Source organism: Meleagris gallopavo, chromosome 2 (assembly GCF_905368555.1).
Source record: "Meleagris gallopavo chromosome 2, MGAL_WU_HG_1.1, whole genome shotgun sequence".
Classification (NCBI taxonomy): Eukaryota; Metazoa; Chordata; class Aves; order Galliformes; family Phasianidae; genus Meleagris; species Meleagris gallopavo.
Genome location: NC_139405.1, coordinates 39358750 through 39386672, shown reverse-complemented (window position 1 = coordinate 39386672; position 27923 = coordinate 39358750). Strand labels below are relative to the sequence as shown.

The 27923-nt window shown below is 40.5% G+C and overlaps 1 protein-coding gene across 2 annotated transcripts; it reads left to right on the top strand.

Moving 5' to 3' along the window:
* The first annotated feature begins 183 nt into the window (after positions 1-183).
* On the top strand, positions 184-27658 carry ABCB10 (ATP binding cassette subfamily B member 10). 2 transcript variants are annotated; one of them, XM_085219761.1, is made up of 13 exons: positions 184-789; positions 12185-12385; positions 12722-12924; positions 14656-14790; positions 15856-16002; positions 16730-16865; positions 19353-19448; positions 23852-24061; positions 24356-24435; positions 25708-25888; positions 26116-26159; positions 26659-26693; positions 27052-27658. In XM_085219761.1, the coding sequence occupies exons 1-13, from the start codon at positions 456-458 to the stop codon at positions 27341-27343; spliced, it is 2094 nt and encodes a 697-aa protein (XP_085075887.1). In that variant the 5' UTR covers positions 184-455; the 3' UTR covers positions 27344-27658. The 2 variants fall into 2 exon arrangements, with proteins under 2 accessions (XP_085075887.1, XP_085075888.1); XM_085219762.1 differs by lacking the exon at positions 12185-12385 and adding an exon at positions 12431-12516 and having other exon boundaries at positions 358-789.
* The last annotated feature ends 265 nt before the right edge of the window (positions 27659-27923 follow it).

The following is a 27923-nucleotide window of genomic DNA, read 5'->3' as shown; positions in this document are numbered from 1 at the left end:
CATGGGACGCCTGTCTATAGGGATGTACTAGCGAAGAGGGGCAGCCCTCCTGCCCCGGGCCGCCGTGCCCGAGGTGGGTCCAGGGCGAGCGGAGCAGAGCCACTTTCCTTCTTCTTATCCTTCTCCGGCCGCTCTCTCAGGCGGGACCCCGCCGCAAGGCAAGGCAGGGCAGGGCAGGGCAAGGCAAGGCAGGCTCGGCCGCCATTTCACCCGGCCCCAACTCCCTCCCCGGGCCGGGCGGCGGCAGAAGCTGCTGGCGAGAGGAGGACGCGCCCGCAGCCTTATCGGCGCGCCGCACGCCGACCGCTGCCCGGGCGACCGCGGGGCCCCGGCTGTCGGTTCATGGGCGGCGGCGGCGGCGGCTCTGAGGCGCCTCCTCCTGCCGCAGAGCCGCGCGGCGCGGACCGGCCGCAGCCGCAGCTCCGCTGCCGCCTGGGCTCCGCCGCGCGGGCCGCATGGCGGGCTACGCACCGCGCCTGCCCTGGCTGCTGCCGCTGCTGCACCGTGCGGTGCCGCCCCCATGGGCACGGGCCGCCTGCGGGCCCGCCGGGCTCCGCGCCTCGCCGCGTTCTTCGGCCAGCAGGTGCGGAGCGCTGCCCCGGCCGCCGCCGCGCTGCCGCCTCCTCCTCCCGCCCGGGGCGGCGGGCAGCGCCCCGCGCGCCCTGAGTGTCGCCGCCGGTCCCGAGCCGACACCGCCGCCGGCGCCGCGGGGAGCCGCCGCCGGGCCGCCGCGCTTCGAGGCCAGGAGGCTGCTGGCCCTGGCGCGTCCCGAGCGCTGGAGACTGACAGGTACTGGCCGCGGCCCTCCCGCGCCACGGGGCTTCGGCGGAGCGGGGAGGGGGCGGCGGGGCGCGTTGCTGAGCGCAGACCGGAGCGGGGGCAGCTCCGTGCCCGCGGGCAGCCCGAGATCGCGTGCGGCGACCTGTCCGGAGCGCCGCGGGGAGGCCTTGCTGGGAGCGTCGGGTGCGTGTGAAAAGCTACGGACGGGCTCCCACCCCGCCCCTGAGCTTCTGCCTTGTTCTGGAGGGAGGGAAGGCAGAAGTTGGAGAAGTTAGGGAACTCGGCTGGTGCTGGTTCCCGCCTTTGTGCGTGTTCTGGGCTGACTCCTAAAGCAGCTTGCAGTAATCTCGGGTCTGAGACTGCACAGAATTAGGCAGAAAATGGAAGTCATGAGGTTTGTTTTTGTGTTTGTTTGTTTATTTAATCTCATACATCAGAGTTGTGCCAACCGAGAATTTGTTGTCAAAAACTTCAAAGAAAAGAAACCTTCTTAAACGATTTGTTTATTTATTTCCTTAGGATGAAGTAAAGCACCATGGTCTATAATAAGCACCACTGACAGAGGGTTAGCTGATACAAAGTAGTCTTGATATCGCTTCTCCTGAGGGTTATAGGATTAGTTGCTGCTTAGAAAGGAACATGTCAAATAGTTGTTTGTTTGCTTGCTTTTTCTAAAACCACCTGAATTGGCAGGCAGCAGGTGTGCTCTTGTGTCATCCTTGGGCCTGTAGGACTTGGCACAAACTTGATTTGTGGATAGATCCTGTCCCTGTCTGCAACCCTCCTTGGGGTGAGGGAGGGGGGTGCAGTGGGCAGGTTTGAGTGAGGAGGTGGTGTTGAGAAATGCAAAATACTTCTGTGCAAGTTCTTATTCACAGTTGGATGATTGCAGGACTTTATGCATTATCATCACGTAACCAAAATAGTTTGGATCCAAATTAAGTTCTGTTAAAAAAATGTTTCTCTGCCATGAACTTCTGCTTTATGCAGCTGTCTGGTGCTTGCAGAGTAAAAGCAGGAGAAGATGAATGGGAAAGGCAGAGGGGAGGGGAAAAAAGTTGTTGTAGTGCTCAGTAAAGCTTCAGTCTTACTTGGATTGCTTTCTGCACGGTGTTGTGGGTTAAATTTGAAAGCCCCTTGGCTTCCAAGTTTCTACTGAAATTCCTGAAATTGCAGTTGTTTTAAAGAAGGATTTGGGGATCTGGAGGCTGCTATCTAACTGCGAACTTAATTTACATTTAAGTATGGTAGTTTGCAATTATATTTTAAAATAGTCCTAAGTACCCTTCACCTGCTGATGTTTTTAAGTAAATTGATTACACAGTCACTAAAAATCAGCTATGTGCAATTTCCTCTTTAAAGATAACAAACTGGTATGTTTGTTTGTGTTTGGTTATTGTTCTTATTTTTTTAAATTAACTTGATTGCGAACTATGAGAATGGAGAAAAACATGCAAATGTAATGATTACTTCTTAACATTGGTCTTAGTTCTGGGAGATAAGTGAATTTATGCAAAATTTTTCATCCTCACTGACACCCTGCTTAAGGCAAAACTTACATTAAGTTGTAATTAAATGAGAGGATGGAAAAGCTAACAAGGAAAAGACCTTGGATTATTACAGAGTGCAGGAATAAAAAATACAGGTAGACATGCCCTTGTAGGTGATTGTAAGGAAATCATCCCTGACCTTGTATCTAAATATGTTTAAATGCTTTCTGTTGTTTCTTTTGCATCTGAAGATCCAGCCCTTACAAACAAATCATCTGTATTACCTCCATTCTGGAGGAAAGAGGAAGGTTCAAAGTATCACTGTATAACGCAATGAACTTAGAGTGAACTATCTGATTTCATCTTCAAGCACATGTAACCAGTAAACACAGTGGGTTCTCTGAAGAGGCTTACTGGTGAGGTTTTGTTCTGCAAGGTGGCTTAGCTTTCACAGATCTTTAGGGTTTTATATTGTTTTTATAGCTGGCAACATAGGTGTATAGCAGTACCCCTATGGAGTGATGTACCTCTTTTGATACGCCGTGTAGCAGGGGTCGTGATGTTTTGAGCGTTGTAATTGCGTATTGCAATTCACAATCACTGATGATGGAGTAGTTGATTTCAGACTGAGGAAGCTGAGGATAGATGATGATCTGTGGGTTTGAATGGCTTGTGCAAGTCACTGTTCGTAGAACAGGATGTCCTGAGCTGGAAGAAGCCCACAAGGAACATGGAGCCCAGCTCCTGGCTGCATACAGCACCACCCCAAATCTAAACCCTGTGTCTGAGAGCAATGTCCAAACAGAGCTTGAACTCTGGCATTTGGAGCCATGCCCACAGCCCTGTGCAGCCCGTTCCATGCCCACCACCCTCTGGTGCAGCACCTGTCCCCAACCCCCACTGCCCTCCCCTGACACAGCTCCATGCCGTTCCCTTGGGCCCTGTCGCTGTCACACAGAGCAGAGCTCAGCGCTGCCCCTCCGCTCCCTGTGAGGAGCTGCAGCCGCCATCAGGCCTCCCCTCAGCTCCTCTGCTCTGCGCTGAGCACACCCAGGGGCCTCAGTTGCTCCTCATACATCTTGCCCTCCAGAGCCTTCACCATCTTCCTAGCCCTCCTTTGGACACTGTCTCATAGTTTTGTATCTTTCTTACATAGTGGCACCCAGTGCTGGAGGTGAAGCTGTATAGCACAGAGCAGAGGGGACAACTCCTCCCCTCACCCACTTGCAGCACTGGGCCTGGTGCACCCCAGGGTATGGATGGCCCTTTCGGCTGCTGGGGCACACTGCTGGCTCGTATTCAACTTGTCATCAGCCATACTGGTGCAGGGGGAAATGGTGTCAGCTGGGGAGGTGCAGATACAAAGGTGAAGGTGACCTGCTCCAGTTGATACCAAAGGAGATATTTGCATCTTGTTTTATCCATGGCTCTTTGCCGCCTGCTGGCTCAGGAAGCAGTGCTGTGCTCTGCCAAGGAGCTGCTATGCACTAACACACAGCACCTCCTGCAATACTTTCCTCACACAACAATGTGCTGGCCCTCCAGAGTCTATGGATGTAGCAAACATCGCACTGTCAGAAATAAATAAATTTGTGTAATGTGCTCTTTCATCTTCAGTTACTCCTAAAGCTAGGTACAGCTTCAACAGTACACGTGTATTACATTTCATAGTTAAATAGATGAGATTTCGTAGCTAAAAAGATGAGTAAATATTACAATGGGAATTCACTCTGGTAGTAACCACGTTCTTGTGCAATGGAACTGTGAGTATTTAAATTCTGTAATACCTCTCAGATTTAACAAAGCGGGAGAGAATCATTTTAGGAATTCTCTGACTGATGTTGTACAGCCAAGTCAGGTAAACTGGAGTCTTCAATTAAATTTAATTCCTGAGGAATAGGATATAGCCACCGTTGAAGTTATTAGATCCCACTATGTGTGGGAGGCCGCAAAAATGCCTTTTCAAAATGATCCTTTTTATTTCTTCCCGCTTCCTTGTTTCTCTCTGTGAGAATCTGTCCATTGCGCTTCATCCAAACCACACTCCAAGTAAACAATAGTTGTATTCAATTGCAGGGTAAGCAAAAGCAGCTTTGAAATGTTTAATCCAACAGTAAAGTGTGCCCTTTTCCTATACAACTCTTATTGCAGGCTAAGTAGAGTTGAGTAGAGAAAGAAATTTTGGTTTGTACTCAGGTCTTCTCTAAAGATGTGCAAGAAATGTTATTCCATCAGTTTTAGTTTAGAACTTTGGGCATCCTTTCCAACAGCATTTTTCCTGTGTTTAGGATTGCCATGAAATTAGAAGAATGCTGCCATGAAGAATGTTTGTAATGCCATTTTTCTGTACTTTGAAGTTGTGCCAGGTGATGCACTTTCTTGAATCAGAAATCTTTGAGTTGCTGTAGATTTTTCTTTTGTAATTTTTAATAAGGAATAATTCTTTATAAAAAATAATTTTTATTGAAAGACAATTTAAGGAAGAAAATCAGGATCACAGTATTGTACCCAAGACTAACTGAAGTTTTTGGGTGTGTTCATTGTAAAGCGGTTCAGAAACTATCTTAATAATTTACTAGTTCCTTTGATTGGATTAGTAAAGAACCTTTTTCTTTATTTTATTTTATTTTATTATTATTATTTTTTTTAATGTGTAGGGTACACATAGAAATGTAGAATACATCAGTTTTAAGCATTACTACTGGAAGATCATGCTTTTGGTTCTTTATACTTGTACAAGCTGACATTTTTTATGTCAGGTACTTGAATGGGAGTGAGTCTTTTTGATAACATCAGTTATTCTAGGAGACGAAACCAGGCAAATAATGTTTATTGAGCTTGTAGTAATGCTTACCTGGCTTAATTTTGAAACTTGCTCTTCCAGGCTTTGCTGTTTGAATTGTAACACCAGCAGGCAACCCACACGGTTTTAAATAAATAGTTTTCCCTCTCCATTTAAAAATTAACTAAAAGGTAGATGTGGCTGAAAAAGATCGGTTTTCATACACTCACTAAAACCTTGACATTGAGTCAAATTAATTCTATAATGTGCATAATGGGAAGGAAGCTGATGGGAGCCAAGGACTGCAGGCACCAGGATGCCCTTCTCTTCAGAACTTGGATTGAGCCCCACTCTCATAAATCACGTTGTTTCTGTGCTGTCGCTCTGTAGCTGGGGTGTTTCTGGGCAACATTTATGCGGACTTGAGAAGTGAACCTGTGTCCACTCTTTTCTGTTACTGCAACTCAGCAGTCACCTTAACTTGATCTTTCTGAAGACAATGCCGGTGGTTTTAAAACTGTATCTGCTGTGTGTATGACATGTACATGGTTAACTTGGTGGTTGTTTCTCCATGTGCATTGAGCTACTGTTGATAGAAATCAAATAGGTAAAATACCCCCCTCTCACAGAATCAGAGGAGTGGAAGGGACCTGAAGAGATCATCGAGTCTAATCCTCCTGCTAAAGCAGGCTGAACAGACCCAGGTTACTCAGCCTTTCCTTGTAGGGGAGATGCTCCAGGCTCTTTATCATCTTTGTGGCCCTCTGCTGGATTCCTTCTAGGAAATCCCTGTCTTTTTTGAACTGGGGAGCCCAGAACTGGACACAGTGCTCTGGATGTGGCCTCAGGAGGGCAGAGCAGAGGGGGAGGATCGCCTCCCTTGACCTGCTGTCCGCGCTCTTTGTAATGCACCCCAAAATCCCATTGGCCTTCTGGGCCACAGGGGCACACTGCTGGCTCATGGCCAATCTGTTGTCCAACCTGTTGTCTCTGACCAACTTTTCTTCTAATTTTGTTATTAAGCTTAAAAAAAGGTTCAAGCAGCCTTGTAGCTTTATCGCTAAGTAAATAAATGGTTGGGGGCTGGTTGGTTGCACTTCGTATTTTGAACTGGTGGTGAACTGTCAGAGAAGTTATTTTGTGAAGATGTTGCAGTAATGGCAACTGTTGACCACTGTGATCACCAGAAGGCTTAGAATTTGATTTCTCTGGAGAATGTTTTCACTGCAACATCTATTTAAGTAAATAATGACTATCGAAGGAAAATTGCTATACTGGTCTGACATAAAGATTGAGTCGGTGATTAGGAGCAAGTTGAATGCTTGCATTTTATATGTTGGGAAATAAAAAGAAAGATATTGTACTTCTGCAGCAAACCTGGAGTTATTTGATTATTTTTCAACATTTGATGTTTGGTGTTGGCTGATTTTTATGTCCGAGGAAAATTAATATCATGAGAAAATATAGTGGAAACTTTATCGTTAGAAGGAAGTCTGGTTTTCAAAAATTGATGAAACACTGAGTCCGTGATTGGTGGTTTATGCTATTTCAACATACAGTGGTAAATGCACAGAATTTATTAATGGTTTCCGCCTTTTTGTTGTAAGATCTGTATCTCTGCTTATCCATAACTACAGACCGGTAGATTGTCGTGAATAATCCAGGGAAAAAAATTTGAGGATTCAGGCCTGGGTATGTGAGGCATCCTTTCATAGTGAGTCTGGATAGAAGAACAAACTTTTCCTATTTCCTTCCCTTCCCTCCCCCCCCCCCCCCCCCAGCAAACTGCAATTTATGGTTGGTTGGTGAGTTCTAAAGGTTTTCCCACAATGGCAAGAAAACGTGACAGAGAAAATTTTCTATGAGTTCTTAAACAGACCAGTTTGTGACAGGCTCTTCTTGAGCATCAGAAAAGGACCAGCATGCAGTTCTGTTTGTGTTGATAATAACAAACTGTGAAATGGAGATTCTGTAATTCTTGAGAGAAAGCAAATGTACTTCCTTGCAGTCAGATTGAACCCAGCTTCCATTGTTGCTGCCAGGCGGATGTTTTGCACAGCCCTGCACAGGCTGTGTGCAGTCTGTGTGCCTTGCTGCCCCTTCCTCCTTTCCTCCCATGCAAAGCCAGCGGTCTCCCTTGCTCCTCCCCTGTACAGACTTCCTCAAACCACTGTGTGGAAGGTCACTTCCCTCTGTAAATATCTTCTCTGAGAGCTCCTATGGAGAACCCTCTGCAGCCCACCTTGCAGAGGCTTCTTGTTGTCCTGGTTGCTGCATAGCGAAGGACTCCTGGTAGGTCAGTCCTTGGTCATAGGAGCCTCAGTGAGGAGCTACTGAGGATAACTTCTGTGAATCCTGAGCACCTCATGGCTCAAAAAGCAGCCATTCTTCAGATTGTAAACTTCTCTAAGTTACGTCATGGAAATGTTCAGAGCACGAGGGATGCCACCAGCTGATGCTCTGGGGTTCAGTCTGGTGCTGCTGTCTCACTGTACCCTCCAGATCTTGGACTCCCATCTTGTTCTTGAGATGCTACCTCAAAGGTTTCACCTGTCTCTTGTTTAATTTTGTCCCTCTGCAATTTCTCTGATGACTTCTCCAAACAGTTGTATGACCATGGTCAGTTAAATGAGTATGCCAGCTTTTTCATGAGCTGTCTGAGATATTTAAAGTTGTGCGATGCTATTGTTGTTGTACCAAAGGAAAAAAAAAAAAGCTTTTTGTCATTTGGAAACTTGAACTGCTCTTTTGTGCTTTGAAAATAAAAATACAAAAGAAACAAAAAACCACACATGCAATAACAGCATGAAACTATCTATAGAATCTTCCTATTAAAAAGAAAACCACCTCTAAAAGCCATGTTAATCACAAAGGATAGCAGTGTGTAAGATTCAGTGTACTGACTGCCCCTGCAAGTTAACACACCTCCACAAAGAGCTAGCAGCTTTCCAGAATGCCCCAGGGATGCAGCATATGACAGTGCTGTCAGGAACATACTTGTTTTTATGAGAATAGTATTACACTCCCAATAATAATCTGAGGAGATGTCCTCTAAAAGTTGTTCTTGCACATGTAATGATACACTGCATAATAATACATGATACGTGATATTAGACACAGCCCAGATGTCATGTATGAATTTAGCATAAAAAGTAAACCGCTCCAGTCATATCTAACCTAGAACTATGCACAAAATCTTTGAATGCACACTGGAAGAAAAGTCCATCTTGAAATAGTTCTTTGCAGAACAGCCTTTTGGTGGTGTTGATAACAGCCATTCAGCATTCCTGTATAATCCACAACAAACTCCTTGTGGGCCAGGACTTGCCAAACAGAAATGGACTAAGCAACAAATATGGAATTTATCAGCATGTCTTTCTCCTATAAAATAATAATTGTGTGGCCTCATCACAGTAGACTTTATTCATCATTCCAAATGACCCTGTGGAAGTTTCTTAAAAAGTCAGTGTGTATTTCACTTAAGCTGCTCAGATAATTGTTAAAGGGCAAGTGTGCTCAGCTACTGGTAGAAGGCTGCTTTTCACAAACCCAAAGCTCTGATCTGCCAGCCCCTGTGTTAGATAAAAGCAGTAAGATGTGTGTGAAAGATCCTGGGAGGTAACATCTATAGCCTTTCTGAATGGGAAGTGCTAGGTACTGCATTCAGTTGCTGTGTGCTGCCAATCATCATCATTACCTCATTTTTCTGTCCTTCATCTCTGATCAGTTTGAATGGTCTTAATTCATCTGAGGTCAAATCTTCATGTATTTGTGTTAAAATTATTGTAAGCCTTGAGTGGGAAGGGCTAGTTTTTTGTACACTTCTGCATACTGCATGGGGTGAGTAAAATTAGAAATTTTCATAGTGCTCATTGTGGTATTCTTGCATGGAGCAAACTGTTATTATAACCCTTTAGAGTCACCTCATTCCTGTTCTCAAGAGAGGTCTCTGATAACTCTGCCTGGTTATTTCTTGTCAGCATGTCCTTTAGCACTTGCTAGCCAATCCTCTATGCCAAGAGTGAATCTGCTATGAAATGTAGTTGCAGACCCACAGTTAGAAAGCAAGCTCGCTCTAGCTTTACTAGAGAGCATGTTGATCTGTACAGCTATTAAAGCAGTGGTCTGGGCTTCTGTGCAGGCTGACAAGCAGAACATTTGCTGAAGATTTCTAGCAGGACTCTCTACTGCTGCTGAAGTGGGCTTGCCTCGTCTTAGCTTGTGTTGTCTGTCTCATCGTGTAGCCCTGGTTTTGTAACATCTATTGATTTGCTTTGTGTTTCGTTTTCATCTCATAGCCTGCAAAACTGGTTTACTCTAAAATATATATATATATATATGTTTGTGTACATATATATATACAGCTTCCAAAATGCACTCTTTTATTTGACGTAATCTTCTGGGTAATAGAGCAGGCTGTGTGAAATGAATACTATAAAGTTTACCCTGACCTTTTTTTGTCAGTGACAACACTCAGTGGCACCAAAGTGTTTTCCTATCTGCTTGCTGAGCACCTTGTGCTCCTCCTTTTAGCCACTTATCACAGTGACAGCTCTTCTTTGTGCCTGGAGATAAGAGTGGTTGCTGAGTCCTCTTTCTTTAATTAATCAACAGCAGCTCAGCAGCTTGACATCTGTGCTATTTTGTAGTGTTCTGCTGTTAGAATCAAAGTGAGAGTTTCAATTGTGGAGCCTCATTTTGTTTGTGATTTGTGATTAAATTACTGTAGGCATGTATACTGCTTAAGGGGGAAAATTAGCAGTCTGATTGATATGAGCCTTTATTTTCAGAACTGCATTGTGTATATTATTATCAACCCACTGACTAATATCTAAGTAGCTTATTAGCCTGCAGTTTGCATTACATACTGGCATTGATTTTTAGTCCAGGTAAGGCTGTTGCAGGTAATTACGGCGAAATCCATACTAGTTTAAGTGAGGAAGAGAGACTGGTAAATCCAGGACAGGAATGCTGTACCACTGGACAGACAGACGGGACTTTTAGCTATATACTCCTCTTACTTTGCTGAATGTTTGCATTTTGTAGTTGTCCAGTTCCATCCATAACTGAGGAGGGTGCAGGACTCATGGATGCCAAGCTGCAATACTGTGCTGTGCCCACGAAAACAATGCTTTTGACTATCTCCTGCTGTTTCACAGACCAACTTTTCCTGATAGGAAATGACCTAGATTTGGTGGATTTTCCCTGCTGCTTCACAGCCTGCATACACCTCTGCAGCCAGTCTGTTAATGAGGTCACTTGCTTGTATGAAGTTCTAACTACTAAATAATATGCTTATGAAATTTGGTTGTGCCATGGGTTACCTAGGTTTGCAGCAGGAAATCTTGTGCTTTCTACTCTGTAGATTTTCTGTAGCTTCAAATAAAAGCTCTGAGTCCTTTAATGTTCTTGGTAGCCTGAGTGTAACACAGCTGAATGACCACATGCAACTTGTGAATAAGAACTGCGTATAGTGGGTTGGACACAGTGGCCAAGCTCGTTTGGGCAGTGTGCAGAACCCTACCGGGATGTCAGTTAGTGTGTGGAGAAGCATTTGCTTCAGGTGGTGCTGGGTATGCATTTCTTCACGCCTGGAATTCTTCGTTATAAATGCACAGCTGTATTTTTGCTTAAAGTAAAACCGAAGCAAAGCTTTCCATATGTGTGTGTGGAGGTGATGAAGGACATCGCACCATCTGTGACAGATGTTGGGTGTACTGCTCTACAGCACTGGACAGCTGCTCTCACATCATAATAAAAGTGATACAAGAAGCTCAGGATAACTGAAGGAAAACTCAGATGACTCCAGGATTCGCAGTAAAGTTCCTTTTTGCCTTAGAAGACATTATCTGCGAGTAGTTTTATGGTAACCATATGAATGGTTGCTTTCAGTGTGGAGCTGTCTGCTTGAAAATTATGCTGTATAAATGGCATTGTTTGTTGTGGTTCAGTGGTTTTCATATCAGGTTTGTTCAGTTTTTGAATAAGAGGATATTTTTCGAGCTCTCAGCCCTTCAGGGTTGGCTTGCCTTCTCAGGATCAAGTTGTATTCTTGGCTCAGGAAATTTCTTTGCAGGGGAAAGTTCATAAGGCTCAGTCTTGGTCCAGTGCTGTGTGAAACAGCTTCAAACAGAGCTACCAAAGTGATCTTGCAACAAGAATTCAAGGATTGATGATAAGCACTGCTCCTCAGCAAGCAGACTTCTATTTGTACTTACGCTATTTTACTTTCAGACCAGCAATAGTGAAGAGTTAAACAAAACTAACATATATAATTTTTGCCCATCAAGAGTAAATCATATATATATATTATCTTTTTCTCGCAGGTAGAATTGCTTGTTTTAGATGGTTCTCAAATCAGATCTTTAATTCAGTCCATTACTATTTCAGAAACTTACAGTTTGAAGTCTTAGTATGGAAACAAGCATGAATAATGAAAAACAAACCAAACAAGAGTGAGGGATTGTGTGAGGGATGTGGAAAACTTACTGGTAGTTATGCTCTGAAAGGATGACGTCTGTGGAAAGATAACTTGCTCAACTGTGAGGGGAAATGTTATGTGAAACAAAAAATTCCAGAACTGTGATTGCATACAGAGACTTTCAGAATTTTCATATCACGGAATCATAGAATGGCTTGGGAAGGGACCTCAAGAATTATCAAGCTCCAAACTCCCTGCCAGATGCAGGCCCACCAATCTCCATATCTAATACTAGACCAGGCTGCCCAGGGCCCCATCCAACCTGACCTTGAACACCTCCAGGGACGGGGCATCCACAACCTCTCTGGGAACCTGTTCCAGCACCTCATCACTCTCTCTGTAAGGAACTTCCCCTGACATCTAACTTAAATCTTCCTTCCTTCAACTTAAAACCATTTCCCTTTGTCCTGATATTATCTACGCTTTCAAAGAGTTGACTCCCCTCTTGTAATTTTAATGGGTACCTTGCCTAAATGAATTTATACAGTGACTTAAAATATCCCATTCAGAACATGACTGAAAGGAATGTTATTTAGTGCTCATGCTCACAAGCTTAATGGAAATTTGAAGTGAAATATTATTTCATATATACTATTAATGATCTTGCAAATTCAGACTTTGTTTCCTTGCCTTCTCCTTCTTAATTTGCAGCTGCCATTGGCTTTCTGACAGTTTCCAGTGTTATTACCATGTCAGCCCCTTTCTTTCTGGGGAAAGTGATTGATGTCATTTACACAAATCCCAGCAACGACTTCACTGACAGCCTATCCAGCCTGTGTGCCTTGCTGAGTGGAATCTTTCTATGTGGTGCTGCTGCTAATGCTACTCGTGTCTACCTCATGCAGACTGCAGGTAAAAACAAAAAAGTGGACCTGAGAGTTACCTTTTTTTTTACAGTCAGGATATTTGGAGATCTGAAATAAAGTCTTGGCACTGGCTAAGAAAACCTCTTGGAATCAGTAGCTTTCCTTTCCAGATCAAAGGTAAATTAATATTGCAAAGATAAGCATGCTGAATAATTGTTCATTTTTATTTACTGTTGTGTGATATCTCAAAGCTTATGTTCCTGTGATATAGTAAAACTCTGTAATGTGATTCGTTATGTGCTGTTGAGTGCCGTGATTTTTTGCATTGTAGATGTGTGTTAAGTATTGTAAGCCACGCTTGACTGCCTTCTGTTTCTGACAGGTCAAAGAATTGTGAAACGTTTGAGGACAGCCATGTTCTCCTCTATTCTGAAGCAAGAAACTGCTTTCTTTGATAAGACCAGAACGGGAGAGCTGATAAACCGCTTATCTTCAGATACAGCACTCTTGGGCCGTTCATTGACTGAAAACCTTTCCGATGGGCTCCGAGCAGGAGCTCAGGCATCTGTGGGGGTTGGAATGATGGTATGGTAGTCTGTTCCTTGCTTGTTGCTTCCTGTAGCTTCATTTTTTTTTTCATTTCAGAGAATGTAGTTCAGACCAGAAAGTGTGTCCCCTTTTGGATTCAAGTGTATTTCACTGGTTTTTAACAGCTACAATATCCTTTATGCACTGGTTGCAATAGATGATGTGTGTGTGGATACTTGATGTTTATTCACAAGCCATAATAAGGAGAATTAAGATTTGAGAGAAACTGCTCTTGCTTCCCTGGTTTATCAAATGAAATATAATAGGCAAATAATTTAACTCTATTCTTACTGAATAAAATAAAATTGGTTATAGTGTCCCATTGATCGTTGGTAGAATAAGATGTGGTGGGCTTGATGTAGAAGTCATTAGAGTTCATTGATTCGGGATAAAGCCTAGGTGAGCAAAGACAACAAACACTGAACTTTGAGTTACTGCTCAAGATTTTTACAGGTGGTAGTATTTTTGTTCATAAAGATTACGGAAACGTAGAATAGAGTCCTAGAACCATCTAACTTGGAAAAGACCTTCAAAAGCACTAAGCCCAACCATCAACCTTCTAATTACTAAACCATGCCACTTAGTGCTGGTTTGGGTAGGAAGTGTGTGAGTGAAGGCTTTGGTGCAGTGCATCAGTTAATATTTCCCAGTGATGAGTTAATTTACAAAAAATCTGACTTCCCTTGGTGGTTTTCATGAATTTTATTATACTTATTCAAGAGAAGATACACTGGTGGCAGTTACCTTAAATGAAAGATAAAAGTATAGTAAATTCAAGGATTGGGGGAAAAAAAAAATCTTCTAAGACTGATTTTATTAGAAACTGGTAACCGTTCCCCCTATGAAGCTTTCAAGTTTTAATACTTAGTCACTGATAACAATTACAGCTTTCTGTGTATAAGCCAAGAGCCTAAGGTTTATTCTGCAGCAGATTAATTGGAATAACCTTATATAAGACATTTTGCTCAAAAATGCTGCGACTGTGCGTTTTTAAAAGGTGGACTATAAAAAGACTGTATAGAGACTATTGCAGAATAATTATAAAGTGTGTCAATTAAATCAGGTTGTTTTTTTTTTTTTTAGATGTTTCTGTTTTAACTACCGAGATCAAAATAAAGTGAAAACATATTAGATCTAATTTTAAGAAGTAGTATAATAATAATCTACTTAGGAGTATTAATGATGATGCTATTATGAGTGATAAATTTTTCAACTCTATATTATTCTAGGCTATGACTGTTCTTGAGTGCCAAAGAGTGCAGGTGATTCCATCTGCTCCTCAGATACCCAGAAATACCATATGATATTTCTCTACACAAAGTTTCTGTATCACACTATTTATTCAAAAGCTGTGACAGTACTTTAGATATTGTAATAGCATGTGTCCTTCAGCATCCCCAGGTAGGTCTGTTGACTGCCAAGTTAAAACACATGGCTAAGTTCACACAGCAGACCAGTGAGAAAGCTGGAAATGAGATGCAGACTTCTCGACTTATAGTCAAGAAGTTTGTTGTAACCATGGAACACATTCCCCAAATACTGTCTAGAAGAAATAAAACATGAGAAATGAAAGCATGGCAGCACTAAATTACAATTTTATTAATTTCAGAAAACTCTGGCAAGGGAAGTTACAATTCAGTATTGCAGTTTTTTGCAATATTTGCAGTTGTTATTAGCAGTTATTTTTCATCTGAACATAAACCCCTGACATATTCCTTTTTCTTCTAGTTTTTTGTATCTCCTAGCCTTGCTGCATTTGTTCTGAGCGTTGTGCCACCCTTGGCTATCCTGGCTGTGATTTATGGAAGATACTTGCGAAAACTTACTAAAATGACCCAAGATTCTCTTGCAGAAGCAACACAGGTAATCTGTAATCTTGCAGCAGACCCTTCTAATTAACTTCAAAGTTACTCTGATGTATTTAGATTACTATTTCTGAAGTTACAGATCTTCTGAAGATAATGGTACTGTTCACTGATAAATAGTGGTAAGATGATCATTTCCTCTCAGACTAAGGTCAGGGAAATGTCATTAAAATGCATAGAAATATAATTAGGAAAGGTTAGCTAAGATAAGCATTGTTATCAGCTGTCATAAACTTGGGATATCCTATGTAGGAATTCTGTAAATTGTCTGTACAGAAGGATTAGACATCTTCTATTTAACTATCTCATCCTGTAACAAAAGGAAGCTCCTAGTGTGAAAACTAGGTGTGGGAGTTCACTCAAACAAGCAATTCTAGTGTTCCATTCATATATCCAGATTGAATGGGGTGTGGAAAAGACAATTATTGTGTTTTTATCTCCTACTTCTTCACCCAAAAGGGGTCTTGTTTTTTTGTAAGGATATCACAATGTCTGCTAACAGCTTAGTCTAACTGATTATAGTTTAGGTCATTTTAAAATTTTTATTTTGCTATTCAGAAGTTAAAATAAAAGACTGAGCTAGAATGGGACACTGGCCGTTGGGCTAAATTAATTCCTGGTGCTGCTTTGTTTAAATGAATGGAATTGTCTCACGGAATAACTGCAATATTTCTGTCACGTTGTACTATAGATTGCAATATTCTTTATTTTTCCCTTCCCTATGGTGCTATTGCAAGTTACTGTGAATATAATTTTCAGATGTTCATTGTTCACATTAAATTAATTGAAACCCTATTTTTATCCTTTTCATTCGCTGTTTGCACCGAAGTCAAGGTAGTCTTGAAGTTCTGTTTTAAAACTGCCTGGGCATGCAAAATAAAATTAGCATAATAAAATTAAAAAAAAAGTCAGGAGAAAGGCATGAAAATTTTTCAGTGGTATTCAAAGGAATGAACTTGGAGATTAACGTGGTAATATTGGTTTGACTTTCAAACGGTCCGTAATAGGAACATTCAAAATGATGTGACTGTGTGCATTTGTTTTCTTCTTTGCTTTAATCTAGTTAGCTGAAGAGCGTATTGGAAACATAAGAACAGTTCGAGCTTTTGGGCAAGAAATGGCTGAAATGGAGAAATACAAGAATAAAGTTGATTATGTGCTACAGTTGGCTAAAAAAGAGGCACTAGCTCGGGCAGGCTTCTTTGGAGCAGTAAGTATGCTTTGATGAAAGGAAACCAACCGTGCTATTCCAAGTGTCAATTATTTTAAAATTCATGAGGATACTTGCAGATTTGCAAATAAATGAATTGAGTGTAAATTGAACCAACATTAAACTGTGGGAAGATTGGACTTTAATCAGTCTAAATTTCTGTGAAACTGCACCTCAAGATGAATTGGTATGATAAAGTCTGTTTAAGCCTCTCTTTCTGTTTCACACATTGCTTTGTACTATCCATCTAAGCCCATCCCTCCTGTTCAGGGAACTAAACTAGTGGAAATTTTCCCCACATTTGGTGTTTTACATGTTTGGCTTCCTGATGAGACAAGCAGCCATGCAAAGGAAGTATGAACTGGAGTGGGATTGTGTTTGTCCAACAGTTGCACATTTGTTTACCAGCTAAAACTGCAACCTAACCACAGCCTATCAACCCTTCTTGAATTATGCCTATGTTTATCATTCCATTTTAGGGGATAAGGATTAAAAAAAAAAGAGGGGGGGGGGAGGGACTACTACTTGCTCTTCATACGCTTATTGGACGGCACGATGCAGGGTCACTGAATGTCTGTATGACTATTGGCTTGGCTTGGTTTTGCTCAGATTTAACTCAGTCCTCTAAAATTGTAGATAACTCTTTCAGTGGAAGGAAAATTCTGAAACAATATTTCCTGTCTGTGACAAGTCTGATTTTCCTTCTTTTTTTTTTTTTTTTTCTTAGACTGGCCTTTCTGGAAACTTAATTGTCCTCTCAGTCTTATACAAAGGAGGATTACTGATGGGCAGTGCTTATATGACAGTTGGTGAACTCTCTTCATTCCTAATGTATGCCTTCTGGGTTGGAATAAGCATAGGAGGTATGGAATAAGGAATTAGATTTTATTCACTTTGAAGCATTATAGTCAGTATAGAGGTGCGAAGGAAGAAGTTCATAAAAGATCCAGCTTTCTTAAAAAGTCTTCAAATGGTCTTCCCAAGAAATCATACTTTTTTTAGTTCTTTTTCTGAAGAATTAATTAAAATAATAATGTATTACTTACTATAAGCTTTGAATACTTGAATACTGAGATTATTATTTTTTTCAGTGTAGATATGTGACAGGTAAGTATTGCTCTAATACTCTTTAGATCTAAATTAAAATATTTGGCATGCTATGCAAAGAAATAATATTATGGGCTTGGGTTGTTTTGCTGTTGTTTTTTTATTTTTTTTAAATACATGTTTCTGTCTTTAAACGTAGTCAAGTTAGAAAGTCATGTAGAATTTAGTGGTAAATCAGTATAAAGAGTGTCTTGAGCTGGAAGATTAAATAAAATGCCAGCAGAACACAACACTGGTGCTAACCTTTTGTTTTCCCTTACTGACTTATTCTTGAAGCTCAGACTCAGTAATCTACTGGCCCAGAAACAAACTGTTCATCTTTTTGAGAGAGCAGTCTTCACTGCTGCATACAGGCAAAAATGAAGATAAGGTACTTTGAAGCTTGATTACTGGTTGGAAGGGTTCTTTAAAAATGAGTCTGTTGCTTCTGATAGATTGGCAAGGCAATGCAGCTCATCTGTACTCTTTAAGACAAAGTCTGATATTGTGGGAAGTACAAAGATGTGCCTGAGGACAAAATTCACAAACCTGCTTCCTTGGCTACCAGCGCCCCAGTGGAACTCATTCCAACTACCAAAAATCTGTCTTCTCTGAATCATTTACACTTGGTCAGTAGTTCCCTGGCACTTTGGAAACATGGGAAAAAATAATATTAAATAAATGCGAAATAATATTAGAAACACTGAAAACACATTGTTGAGTCCTATTTCCAGTAAAAATATTTTTTAAAGTTCTGCTTAAGATTATTGAGGCCTATAGCTCTGCACAGAGCTTGTTCTCATGGGGACTCAAAAGTTAAGGTGTATTGCCACAAGGTGCCTGCCTTCCTTTAAACCTAAAACCATAGAAATCTGCTGAACACTTTGTCTGCTCGGTGTATGTTGTCATCAGTACATACAGGAGTTCAGGCAGTGAGCTGTGAAGCTCATTGTGTAATCTGGAACACTGCCTATATTTGTTTGCTACGAGTGTTCTGTTTACAGAAGTTTGCTGCCAGTGTCTTCTACCAGAAATTGAAGAGAGGTTGAGAAAATTAAAATCATATTCTCATTAGTACTTGCTGTCCATATTGTACAGTGTTGTTTATGAATGGTTATGGATTTGCAAATGTGTGTGTCTCAGTTTCAAGGGGCTGTGTGGGAGTGACACCTTCAGCCTTATGCTGGGCAGTAAGCTGCAGAAGGTTTGGCTTTTTCTGCCAAGCAGAGAGCTTCTTGCTGTGGTTTGTGCCTTATACTGCCAGCTTTCAGACAATCTTCTGCAACAACGTGATGAAAAGCCCTATCTACACTTTGTGCTGGGCTTGTTGCTCTGCAAGAATAAACCAGTAAGCTTATTTTAGGATACCTTGGGTTTTCTACCCTCCTGAAATCACTCTTAACACTATATGCATTTTGAGACCAATGTGCTTTATTCTGTATGAATTTATTCTGTTGGTCTTCAGGGATTCTGAAATTGGTTAACTCTATTTTGAAATATATACAAGAAATCAGCAAGTAAAACATTTTATACTTACATCATACTCAGTTTTGATTCCAGGTTTGTTTGTCTGTTTGTTTCAACTGGAAAACCCTCCAGTCAAGCTGGTTCCAATATGGTTCGCGTAGCTGTGAAGAGCTGTGACCCGCTAGTAGATGCACGCTTTGTCCTTAGCTTTTTCTTTGCCCAGTAACTTTTGAAGCATGCAGACTTGGGAGTTACATTTCTTTACATTTTCAGTTCTCTACATAGGCACAGTCAGCTCAGCCTTAGGTTTTGTGCCCTCCCTCTCCTGTGGCTGCTTCAGCAAGCAGAGAATCATAGAATCGTTTGGCACGGAAGGGACCTTTAGGATCGTCTAGTAAAAGTGTCTGACAGTGAAGGGCATTCAGAGCGCTCTATCCTGCTGAAAAAATTTGAAAATGTAGCTGATTGTATGCAAAGCTGTTTCTCTGAAGTTTAATGCTAACGGGTGAATGGAAAAGATATGCTTTGATTTTGAGGATACGCAAGCTTAGTGTGTAAAAACACTTGTGTTATTTTCAGAATTTTTTTTTTTGTAGATATAGAAATGGCAAAAAAGAGTCATTGGTAGCTCTCTGCTGAGACTAGATAGGACTCAAACCAGCAAGTCTGATAGTGTGTTGGAGTTAAAGATCCCCTACGCATATCTGATGCTTCGATGTTGGTGCAATGCAAAGTTGATGCTTACTAATGTCTTCCATTTGATATAGATGTATAATGCTGTTCTTCTTTTTGCTTAGGTCTAAGTTCCTTTTATTCTGAATTAATGAAAGGATTAGGTGCTGGTGGACGTCTGTGGGAACTTATTGAGAGGAAGCCCCAACTTCCATTTAATGGTGAGTCCTTGTTTCATTGCTGGTCATAGATTGATTTTCTCTGCACTTCAGAAGGTTGGTACTGCTTAAATGTACCTTTTTCAGAAAGCCTCTTTTTCAGAAAGAACTTAGATATAGTGCTAACTTTACAGCCTTTTCCTAGCTCCTAAACAAAAACTTCCTTTAATCAGAAATTTTAGATGCTCAAATTTTTTGTTTTGTTTTTTTCCTTTTTTTTTCCCCTTAATTAATTCAGGATATGCCTTTAAATATCGTAACTTTGGAAGTGATTTGACTGAAGACATGCTCATTTCTAGCTCCTTGCTTTGATATCAGCACCGCACCACTTTCTCTTGCATCATGTTTACAGTTAAGAGTTGAAGGGAGAAAAAGTAGAGGGAGGAGCTCTGTATGAGATGGCTGCATTTCGTGTTTTCACTGAAAGACTTACCATGTACATTCTCTAATGTTTATGAAATCAGCAGTCTGAAAAAGGAAGCTTTCAAAACCAAATGTTTTCACCTTGAGAATATCTCAAGTTTATGCAGACAATTCACATTGATCTAGTGAAAAATGGTTCTTTGATAAGGCATCAATTTGAAATCTGAGTTGCAAGCACAAACAGTTTGAGGTGTTTCAGCAGTACGTGTCAAATTTCATTTTTAGCTCTTCTGATATAAGAGTAGGGGCTGAGATATGACAGGAATGAAAGGAAGAGGTGGAGCAGAGGTGGAGAATCTTTAGGAGTACATAGGATGTGTAGGTACAGCAGGTGTGGCTTTTGGAATGATTTTCACCCTTCTCCTCCCAGTAGCGCTGCCCACGTTTACCCCTTTCGAAGGAGCAGGAGCCATTCTGGTATACAGCTTACCTAATTCGCCATGGGTAAGGGAGTTATGGGCCTCTGTGCATGAGCAGTCTCCTAAACTGGCGTGTGTGGTGTTGGCCCTGGTTACAGGCACATAATATTTTTGATGTTGCTGCAGTGTTTTAAGCTATAGGGAGGGGGAAAAAAAAAGGGTTTGAAGGGGAGGTAATGTCCTTGATTAATCAAGTTTGACATTGATGGAAATGTGAGGAAAACAAGGCAGTTTTTGTGACAATTCAGTCATTCACATATGATTTTTCTCGTGGGCTGCTTCAAGCCTAAAGATAGATCTGCTGTGTCTGAAATCACATCTATTTTATCAGTAGTTTTACAGAAAAAGTTGTTGCCTTTGAGAGGCATTAGGTTTTATAAAGGGTAGCTTGATCATATAGTTGTCAGATCCCCAAAGAAGATACACAAACACCATCTACAAATCTGCTTTTTAACCTTGTAACTAAAAATTTTGTCAGCAACTCAATTAGCAGCTGTACTGTTTGGAAGCCAGACAGTGCCCTCCAGTGTTGAATATATTTTGGATAAAATCAGCGTTTGCCTTTTTCAGAGTACTTCAGTGAGTTGCTTATAGAAGATAATTGGTGTGAATTGCTATTTCTTTTTTTCATCAACTGTATCCCATTGAACCAAAATCATATATAAGTTTTGTCCAGCTCTGCATACTGTTAATAAATGCAACAGGGCAGAGTGCAAGAGAGCTGTCTACCTACCCTCCAATCTTTATATGGTTATCTAGTTAATGAACTTTGTAAGGGTTACTTTAGGAAGACTGAAAAAGAGCATTCAATAGACCTAATAGAGTTGTTTTTTTTTTGAGTGAGCTATGGCATAAAGAATGGAGTTTTATTTTTGAATTGATTGATTCTGAAGGTTATTTTTTAAATACTCCACTTAAATTTATTTATTTGTTTGTTTGTTTGTTTGCTCCTGTCTCCTACTGCTGGAATTACCAGGGTTTTTAATCTGGCTGACACTAAGGCACAGTCTGGTTTTTTGTCTCATTTCTCTTTACAGCTGCAAATATGCATGTAGGACACTTTTCCATGTATATAGACTCTATGTAGACAGAAAAAAGTAATACTGTCTCCAATGGATGGAGATAGAGACTTAGAGTCGAAGCCATCTGTCCAAAAAGATAACAGCTGGCTAATGAAGGGAGAGCTACATGCTTTTGTCTTTATCAGTGAAGTTAGCACAAACTTTACACCATGAGGGACAATCTAGTGCTCACTGCAGTGTGTTGTGTCCTTTGTAGATCTGGTGCAACTGCTGATTAATCATCATTTGGATGTGATTTATTTTATTTTTTTTTATTTTGATTTGGATAATTTCAGTGGCTGACTTCTTTATGGTTGGCATCAGAACAGCATAAGCAGTAGTATTGGCTTTTCCACTGAAGATACTGAATTGTTTAATTATACCAATAGTGACACACAGAAAATGATACTTGTTGTGTAGACCAAAAATAAATTGGACGAAGTCTCAGACATCCACATTGCATAGATACATACAGAAAGTTCCTTTCAAGTGTTCTTTCATTGTAAACTAACTATGGAAGAAAGGATATAAACGTTTGTCTCAGTAAACAATTATAGTTTCTTTCTGGCTCATCAGGCAAAAAAGCCAAGAGAATATTTCTCTACTGTCCAAGCCCCTGTGAAACACCTCTTCACATGATTACTTAGGTTTTATTTTCACTGAACTCCTACTGTATTATTTTTTATGGTGACAACAAATATGTCAAGAATAAATGATGATGTCTTTTTTTTTTTTCCACCACCTTTTGTGATCTAAACACAAAATGAGCACAACCCTGCATATAGCTTTTAGATATTTTTACAAGCAGTATGTAGAGGAAGAACTTGTGGTAGCAGACTTCCTGTATTGAAGTAGATTTCAGTATTTCAGGTAATGTTATAGACTATGTGGACGGATGGACTATGATGGAACTGACAATAAAGAAAAGCAATTACTTGTTAATTTGATGTATTAAGAATTATGCTGCTAGCATACAGTTTCTTTTCCCAAAGAGGCGTTTACAGGCTGTTGTGCTTTACCTAACAAGTTATGTGTATGTCCATAGATTAAAGCCAAGAAAGGAGCCTGAAATACCATGCTCTTACCTCTACAATTTCTTTGCTACTCCCATTAAAGTCTAAAGCCTGGAGAAGAGGAGGAAAGCTGGGAAAAAGAGAAGCAAAATCAGTAGTTTGTTCTTTGAACAGCAGAGCTAGTGAATATTGACTGGTGTCTTTGTTCCTTCTCCAAGTTACCAGTTTATCAGGGACGCGTATTGCGATGTGCTGTAGCTGGTTTGGGGTTACATCTAAAAAGAATTAAGGGTCTGGAGTCACGTGACTTTAGCTGAATGCTACTTGAGTCTGTGGTGCTGTCCATTTTCACAAAACTGGTCAAAACCTCATGAGACTACCTGTTGAGAACACTGCACCACTGTCAAATTAGTGTACTTTGTGTGGACATATCTTCATAGAATCATAGAATGACTTGGGTTGGAAGGGACCTTAAGGATCATCAAACTCCAGCCCCCCTGCCACATGCAGGGCCGCCAACATCCCCATTTAATACCAGACCAGGCTGCCCAGGGCCCCATCCAACCAAGCCTTGAACACCACCAGGGACGGGGCATCCACAGCCTCTCTGGGCAGCCTGTTCCAGCACCTCACCACTCTCTTGTTGGGATATAGCAGGGCGTGGAGTAATTATATGTCTTTGTCTTAACTACTTATAACTTTTTCTAGTACTGATATTAAGCTAACTATTTATAACAAATGCTGTGCTCCAGAAAGAAGTTCCTTTAATTTTGACTGTCATTCATTCATAGTGGCTAGCTGTGGTATTTCACAATTTGAAACCCTACTTTCTATGGTCTGTTGCCTATGTATTATGCCTCTGATTGATCTTTGAATGCATCCTTGTCCTGAATTTGTTGTATTTTCCACTGTAAAAAAAAGTCTTTAAAATGGCCATTTGTTCATAAATCTATTAGCTTTTCCTTAAAAGCTAATGATTTAAATGGTAGTTCCAAGTGGTCTACTCTCTTCCAAAGGGGAGGCTCTTTCAGGTGACTTGTGGCACAGTGAAAGGGCAATAGTGATTTGCAGTGTTTATCTTTTTGCATCAGTTCTATGGCAACGGGACTTTGGCCTTCAGTACTGTGTCATTTTATTTAATTGCTCCAACCTGATAAAATATAAATTGCTTATAATATGTTTAAAAATTCAGATAATCATTTTAGATATAAATACCAGAAGTTGTTACATATTATCCCTGTTGCTGTAGTAGCCTACAGCTTCACTGTTGGCGAGCAAGCTGAAATTGCAGTCAGGAACGAGCAGTGTACCACACTGAGTTAATCATGGCTGAAACATAACTTCTGTTATCTAATGTTGTGGCTTCCAGCTATCCCTAGGTTTAACGTGCAGAGATATAACTTCTATTGACTGTCTATAAAACAGGTTCTGGGAGGTTTGAGCTGATTTTAACATCTGTTCATATGTTTCTGTTTTATTTCCTCATATAGAGGGAATCACATTAGGCAAAGACACATTCAGAGGTGCTTTAGAATTCAAGGACATTGAGTTTGCTTATCCAACACGTCCAGAAACATCCATTTTCAAAGATTTCAGCCTTTCCATTCCAGCTGGCTCTGTGATGGCTCTGGTTGGCTCGAGTGGCACAGGGAAATCAACTATTGTATCCCTTCTACTAAGGCTGTACGATCCTATCGCAGGTATGCTTTGCGTGCTGTTGTGATTTGACAAGTGATGCTTTGTGTCTGTGATACACCTTATAAACATTTGAGGTTCCTGCACTGAGATCCTGATGGGACCATCTCATTGATGCAAGTGTGCTTCCCTTTGGGCTATGTGATTGGCGTGTGGTGGTGCCTGCATTGCTTTGCATCTCTGATCTGCTCTGACAGCATCCTGGGACATGCATCCAGGGGTCCTTGTTCTCAGCTGTTTATTTTGCCTCTTCAGTGCAAGTCAGAACACCCTTGACTTTACTGTTTCTTTACTTTAAGGTACTATCACTGTTGACGGCTTTGACATTCGTCAGTTAAATCCATTGTGGTTCAGGGCAAAGATTGGAACAGTGAGTCAGGTAAGGAAGAAAAAAGTTCCTAAGTGTATGTAATAGTTTTCTCTAAGTAACTTGCTGTGCCTCTCTTCTCTTCTTTGTAGAACTGCGTAATCTTGCTTCTCAATAAAGTTCCTCCATCTCAACATAATTGCTGTTGTGAATGAGCATTCAGAGCTAGTCCCATTATTCTGTAGCCTGTTTTTACAGAATTACAGTGATACAGAGTGTTTGCTTAAAAGAAAAAATTGCATATAGAGCCTGGGAAGCAATGTTGCAAATTCTATAGATACGAGTACCTTGATGTTTATTATGATTTGTTGAAGAAAGTAACACAAAACGTAATAATGACGCTATGTATTAATGGCAGTTGCCCAATCACATTTTGCACAGCCATATGGAAAATGACCTGTGTTCAGTGTTGTTTCCTGGCAAGCACAATTCCATCAGGAAATCATGAAAATACAGCCCTGCTGGTGCTTAGTCATGGAGTGTCCCCTTCATAGCAACTCCCTCACCTGGGAAGTGTGGGGAGATGTTCAGTAACAATCTTAACTGGTCAAACAGATTGTTTTTAAGACACATGTGCCTTGCCTTGTCTCTGCAAATGATTCACAGTGCACTTAACTGTTAGATTGATGTTATGATTAAAAGCATAAAAAGCTTTTGCACAAAAATGAATTTCCTGTGAGCATGCTAGCATTTTTCTGTTTGAATGTCTGTATTTCATTTTATCCAGGCTTGTGTTACTAGCACAAGATCTCATACTAGAGCATGTTTCTTCTTTATGTTCTAGGAAGAGCAGACTTCCCTCGTTTAACACATTTTCCCATTGCACATTATTTGTCCTATCTGACTGTGCTCTGCTCTACTTTAAGCTTTAACTGAATGCACAAAATATTGTTAAAATTTGTAGAGATAATTCAGAGTAGGTTCATTGTTCTTTCAAATGGTGATGCATTAAAGTGTGAAGGGAGGTTCTCTGATGTTTGAATGAATAGTTCCTTCTGAACTCTTATTTAAATACTAAGAATTGAAGCTTATGTTTTATCAATTAGAAAACAACCTATTTTTGAATTGATTTTGATTGCTTTTTTTGATATTAGGAAAAATTGGATTGTTCTGTGTTTTTTCCTTTTATCTATTTCAACTAACTTTAGCATGAATATTCTTTTATATGCATATGCAATGGATTAATGCTGGGTCTTGTAATTAGAATTCATGGTTTTGAAATTCAGATGATACATGCTTGTAATTACAGACGTAACATGTTAGTTATGTTTTTGAATTTATCAGGAACCAATTCTGTTCTCCTGCTCTATTGCTGAAAATATTGCCTATGGTGCAGAGGATCCATCTACTGTGACTGCAGAGGAGATTCAGAAAGTTGCTGAAATAGCAAATGCTGCTCATTTTATCAGAGATTTTCCAAAAGGGTTTGACACTGTAGTTGGAGAAAAAGGCATTCTACTTTCAGGTACATTTGTTATTTGATTTTAAAATCATGATGCTTCGGAGTAAAGCCAAAATTGTGGTGGTGTTGTTGTTATTCAGTCTTTTTCTCCTAGTCATAGTCCAACATCAGTATTAACATCACTTCCATTCCCCTCCTAATGCACGTGCCTAATTCAGCTCAGCCTTGGCCTCTAGTTAAAAGGACTTCATGTCTGTTCTCCTATTTCAACTTACTGACTTTTTCCCCAGGTGGACAGAAGCAGCGAATTGCAATTGCTCGAGCTCTGCTCAAGGTAAGACTGCACCTGTTAATTAAGAAGAGTTATACAGTATTTGTGAACTCTCATTTATTACATCTGTAATTGAAATACTGATAGATCTGGTAGATTTTTCTTATTTTTTGTTTCTGGACAGTATATTAGAAGGCAGACTCCAAGCAGCAGTTAGCTGAAGCACCATGAAAGATCCCTGTGACAGCAGTAAATAGGAAATTGAACTTCTGACTGCAGTGCTGCCAACTATACGTTAAAAATCTTCTCCCACAGCACTGCTGCTAGGTTGTATCTTTGAAATAGTCACCAGTTAGTTGTGTTCTGTTTCTTTAGCTTGCAAAATTGGAGATGAAAGTGCTGTTTCCATTTTGCTATCTCAGCCTGTAGACTTACAAAATGTAGTTTGAGTGGCACCCTGATCTTTTGAAGAAATAATTGCTGGGCTGTACTAACACTGTATTTTTTATATATTCAGATCTTGTCCCATTGTAATTGTAACCAATTTTACTTTCTTCTTTAGAATCCCAAAATTCTTCTGTTAGATGAAGCAACAAGGTAAGAGAAAGTAAATAGAAACTTCTGATCTATCTGTAGAACAGACATTTGGGCAGTGTTCTTTCTTTAGCTGCATGCCCTTGAACAATCTACCTAGCCTCTTATTTTTCTCTGCCCACAAGAAACTAAAATTCCAGAATGCGTAAATTGACAGGGAGATCTGTGCTGAAAGCTTTATTTATGCAAAGTGGAAAGATAGCTGGAGCACTGTATTAATTTTTCCCCAAACTAGCTCTGTAATGTGCAACGTAGCTTTGAAGCAGGTGTTTCAAAAGCTAACCTGTTGTTAAAATAACATATTCCACTTTCTCCCCTACTCCCTTTCCCTCTGTCCCTTCTGCTCCTCATTTCCTTTTAGTGCTTTGGATGCTGAAAATGAGTACCTAGTGCAAGAAGCTCTGGACCGGCTGATGGAAGGGAGGACAGTCTTAATCATTGCTCATCGTCTGTCTACTATTCAGAATGCTGATTTTGTGGCCGTCCTCGGTCAGGGCAAAATTCTCGAATGTGGAAAACATGAGGAACTCCTTGCAAATCCAAATGGACTTTTCAGGAAATTAATGCAGAAACAAGCTTTTCTCCAGAACAGTGATACTTTCACATTAGACATACAATCCAGAGAAAATAATCTATTAAAAGAAAACATATGAGGGAATGTATGAAGGATGGAAGCTTACAAACTATGAAGAATGTAACTTATGTTCCAGTAATGTAAAGTAAATGTTATATTTTTCCAAAATGTACAAAGTATCCTTTTGAAACTTAAATGTGTTTAAACTTTGTATTGAAAGCTTTTTGATACTTATTATAACTTTTTAAAATGTCTGCTGCATTCAGACAGTGTCAGAGGATAGATGTTTGTGCTTTGTGTCACATTAACCGAGGCCATTTAGAACCGTGTTTGCTGTAATGCACTGTATGACAATGTGCTATCTTCTCAAGTAAATTCAGTATTTTAAAGGGAATCAAGTGACAGTCCGATCATTTTCACTTCATTGTCTCTTCCCTTTTCAAGAAACTTTTGCTTTCATGTTTGTTGCTCATCTTAAAAGGATGGAATTCCAAAAATGCAGGTTTCATTTACCATTAGGACTGAGATAGGAGAACTTGATTAGGCTCACCATCTACAGTTAACAGAACTACAAATGAGAACTTGTCTTCAGTGTATGGGAACAGATGTTGTAGGAAAGGTACTGAAAATACAAACAAGTAACCAAGGACAAACAAAGT

Coding starts and splice junctions, on each gene's coding strand:
- ABCB10 (XM_085219761.1), top strand. CDS start 456: ATGGCGGGCTACGCACCGCGCCTGCCCTGGCTGCTGCCGCTGCTGCAC. Junction 16,866..19,352: donor GGTTGGAATAAGCATAGGAG/GTATGGAATAAG, acceptor CTTTTTGCTTAG/GTCTAAGTTCCTTTTATTCT. Junction 19,449..23,851: donor GCCCCAACTTCCATTTAATG/GTGAGTCCTTGT, acceptor TTCCTCATATAG/AGGGAATCACATTAGGCAAA.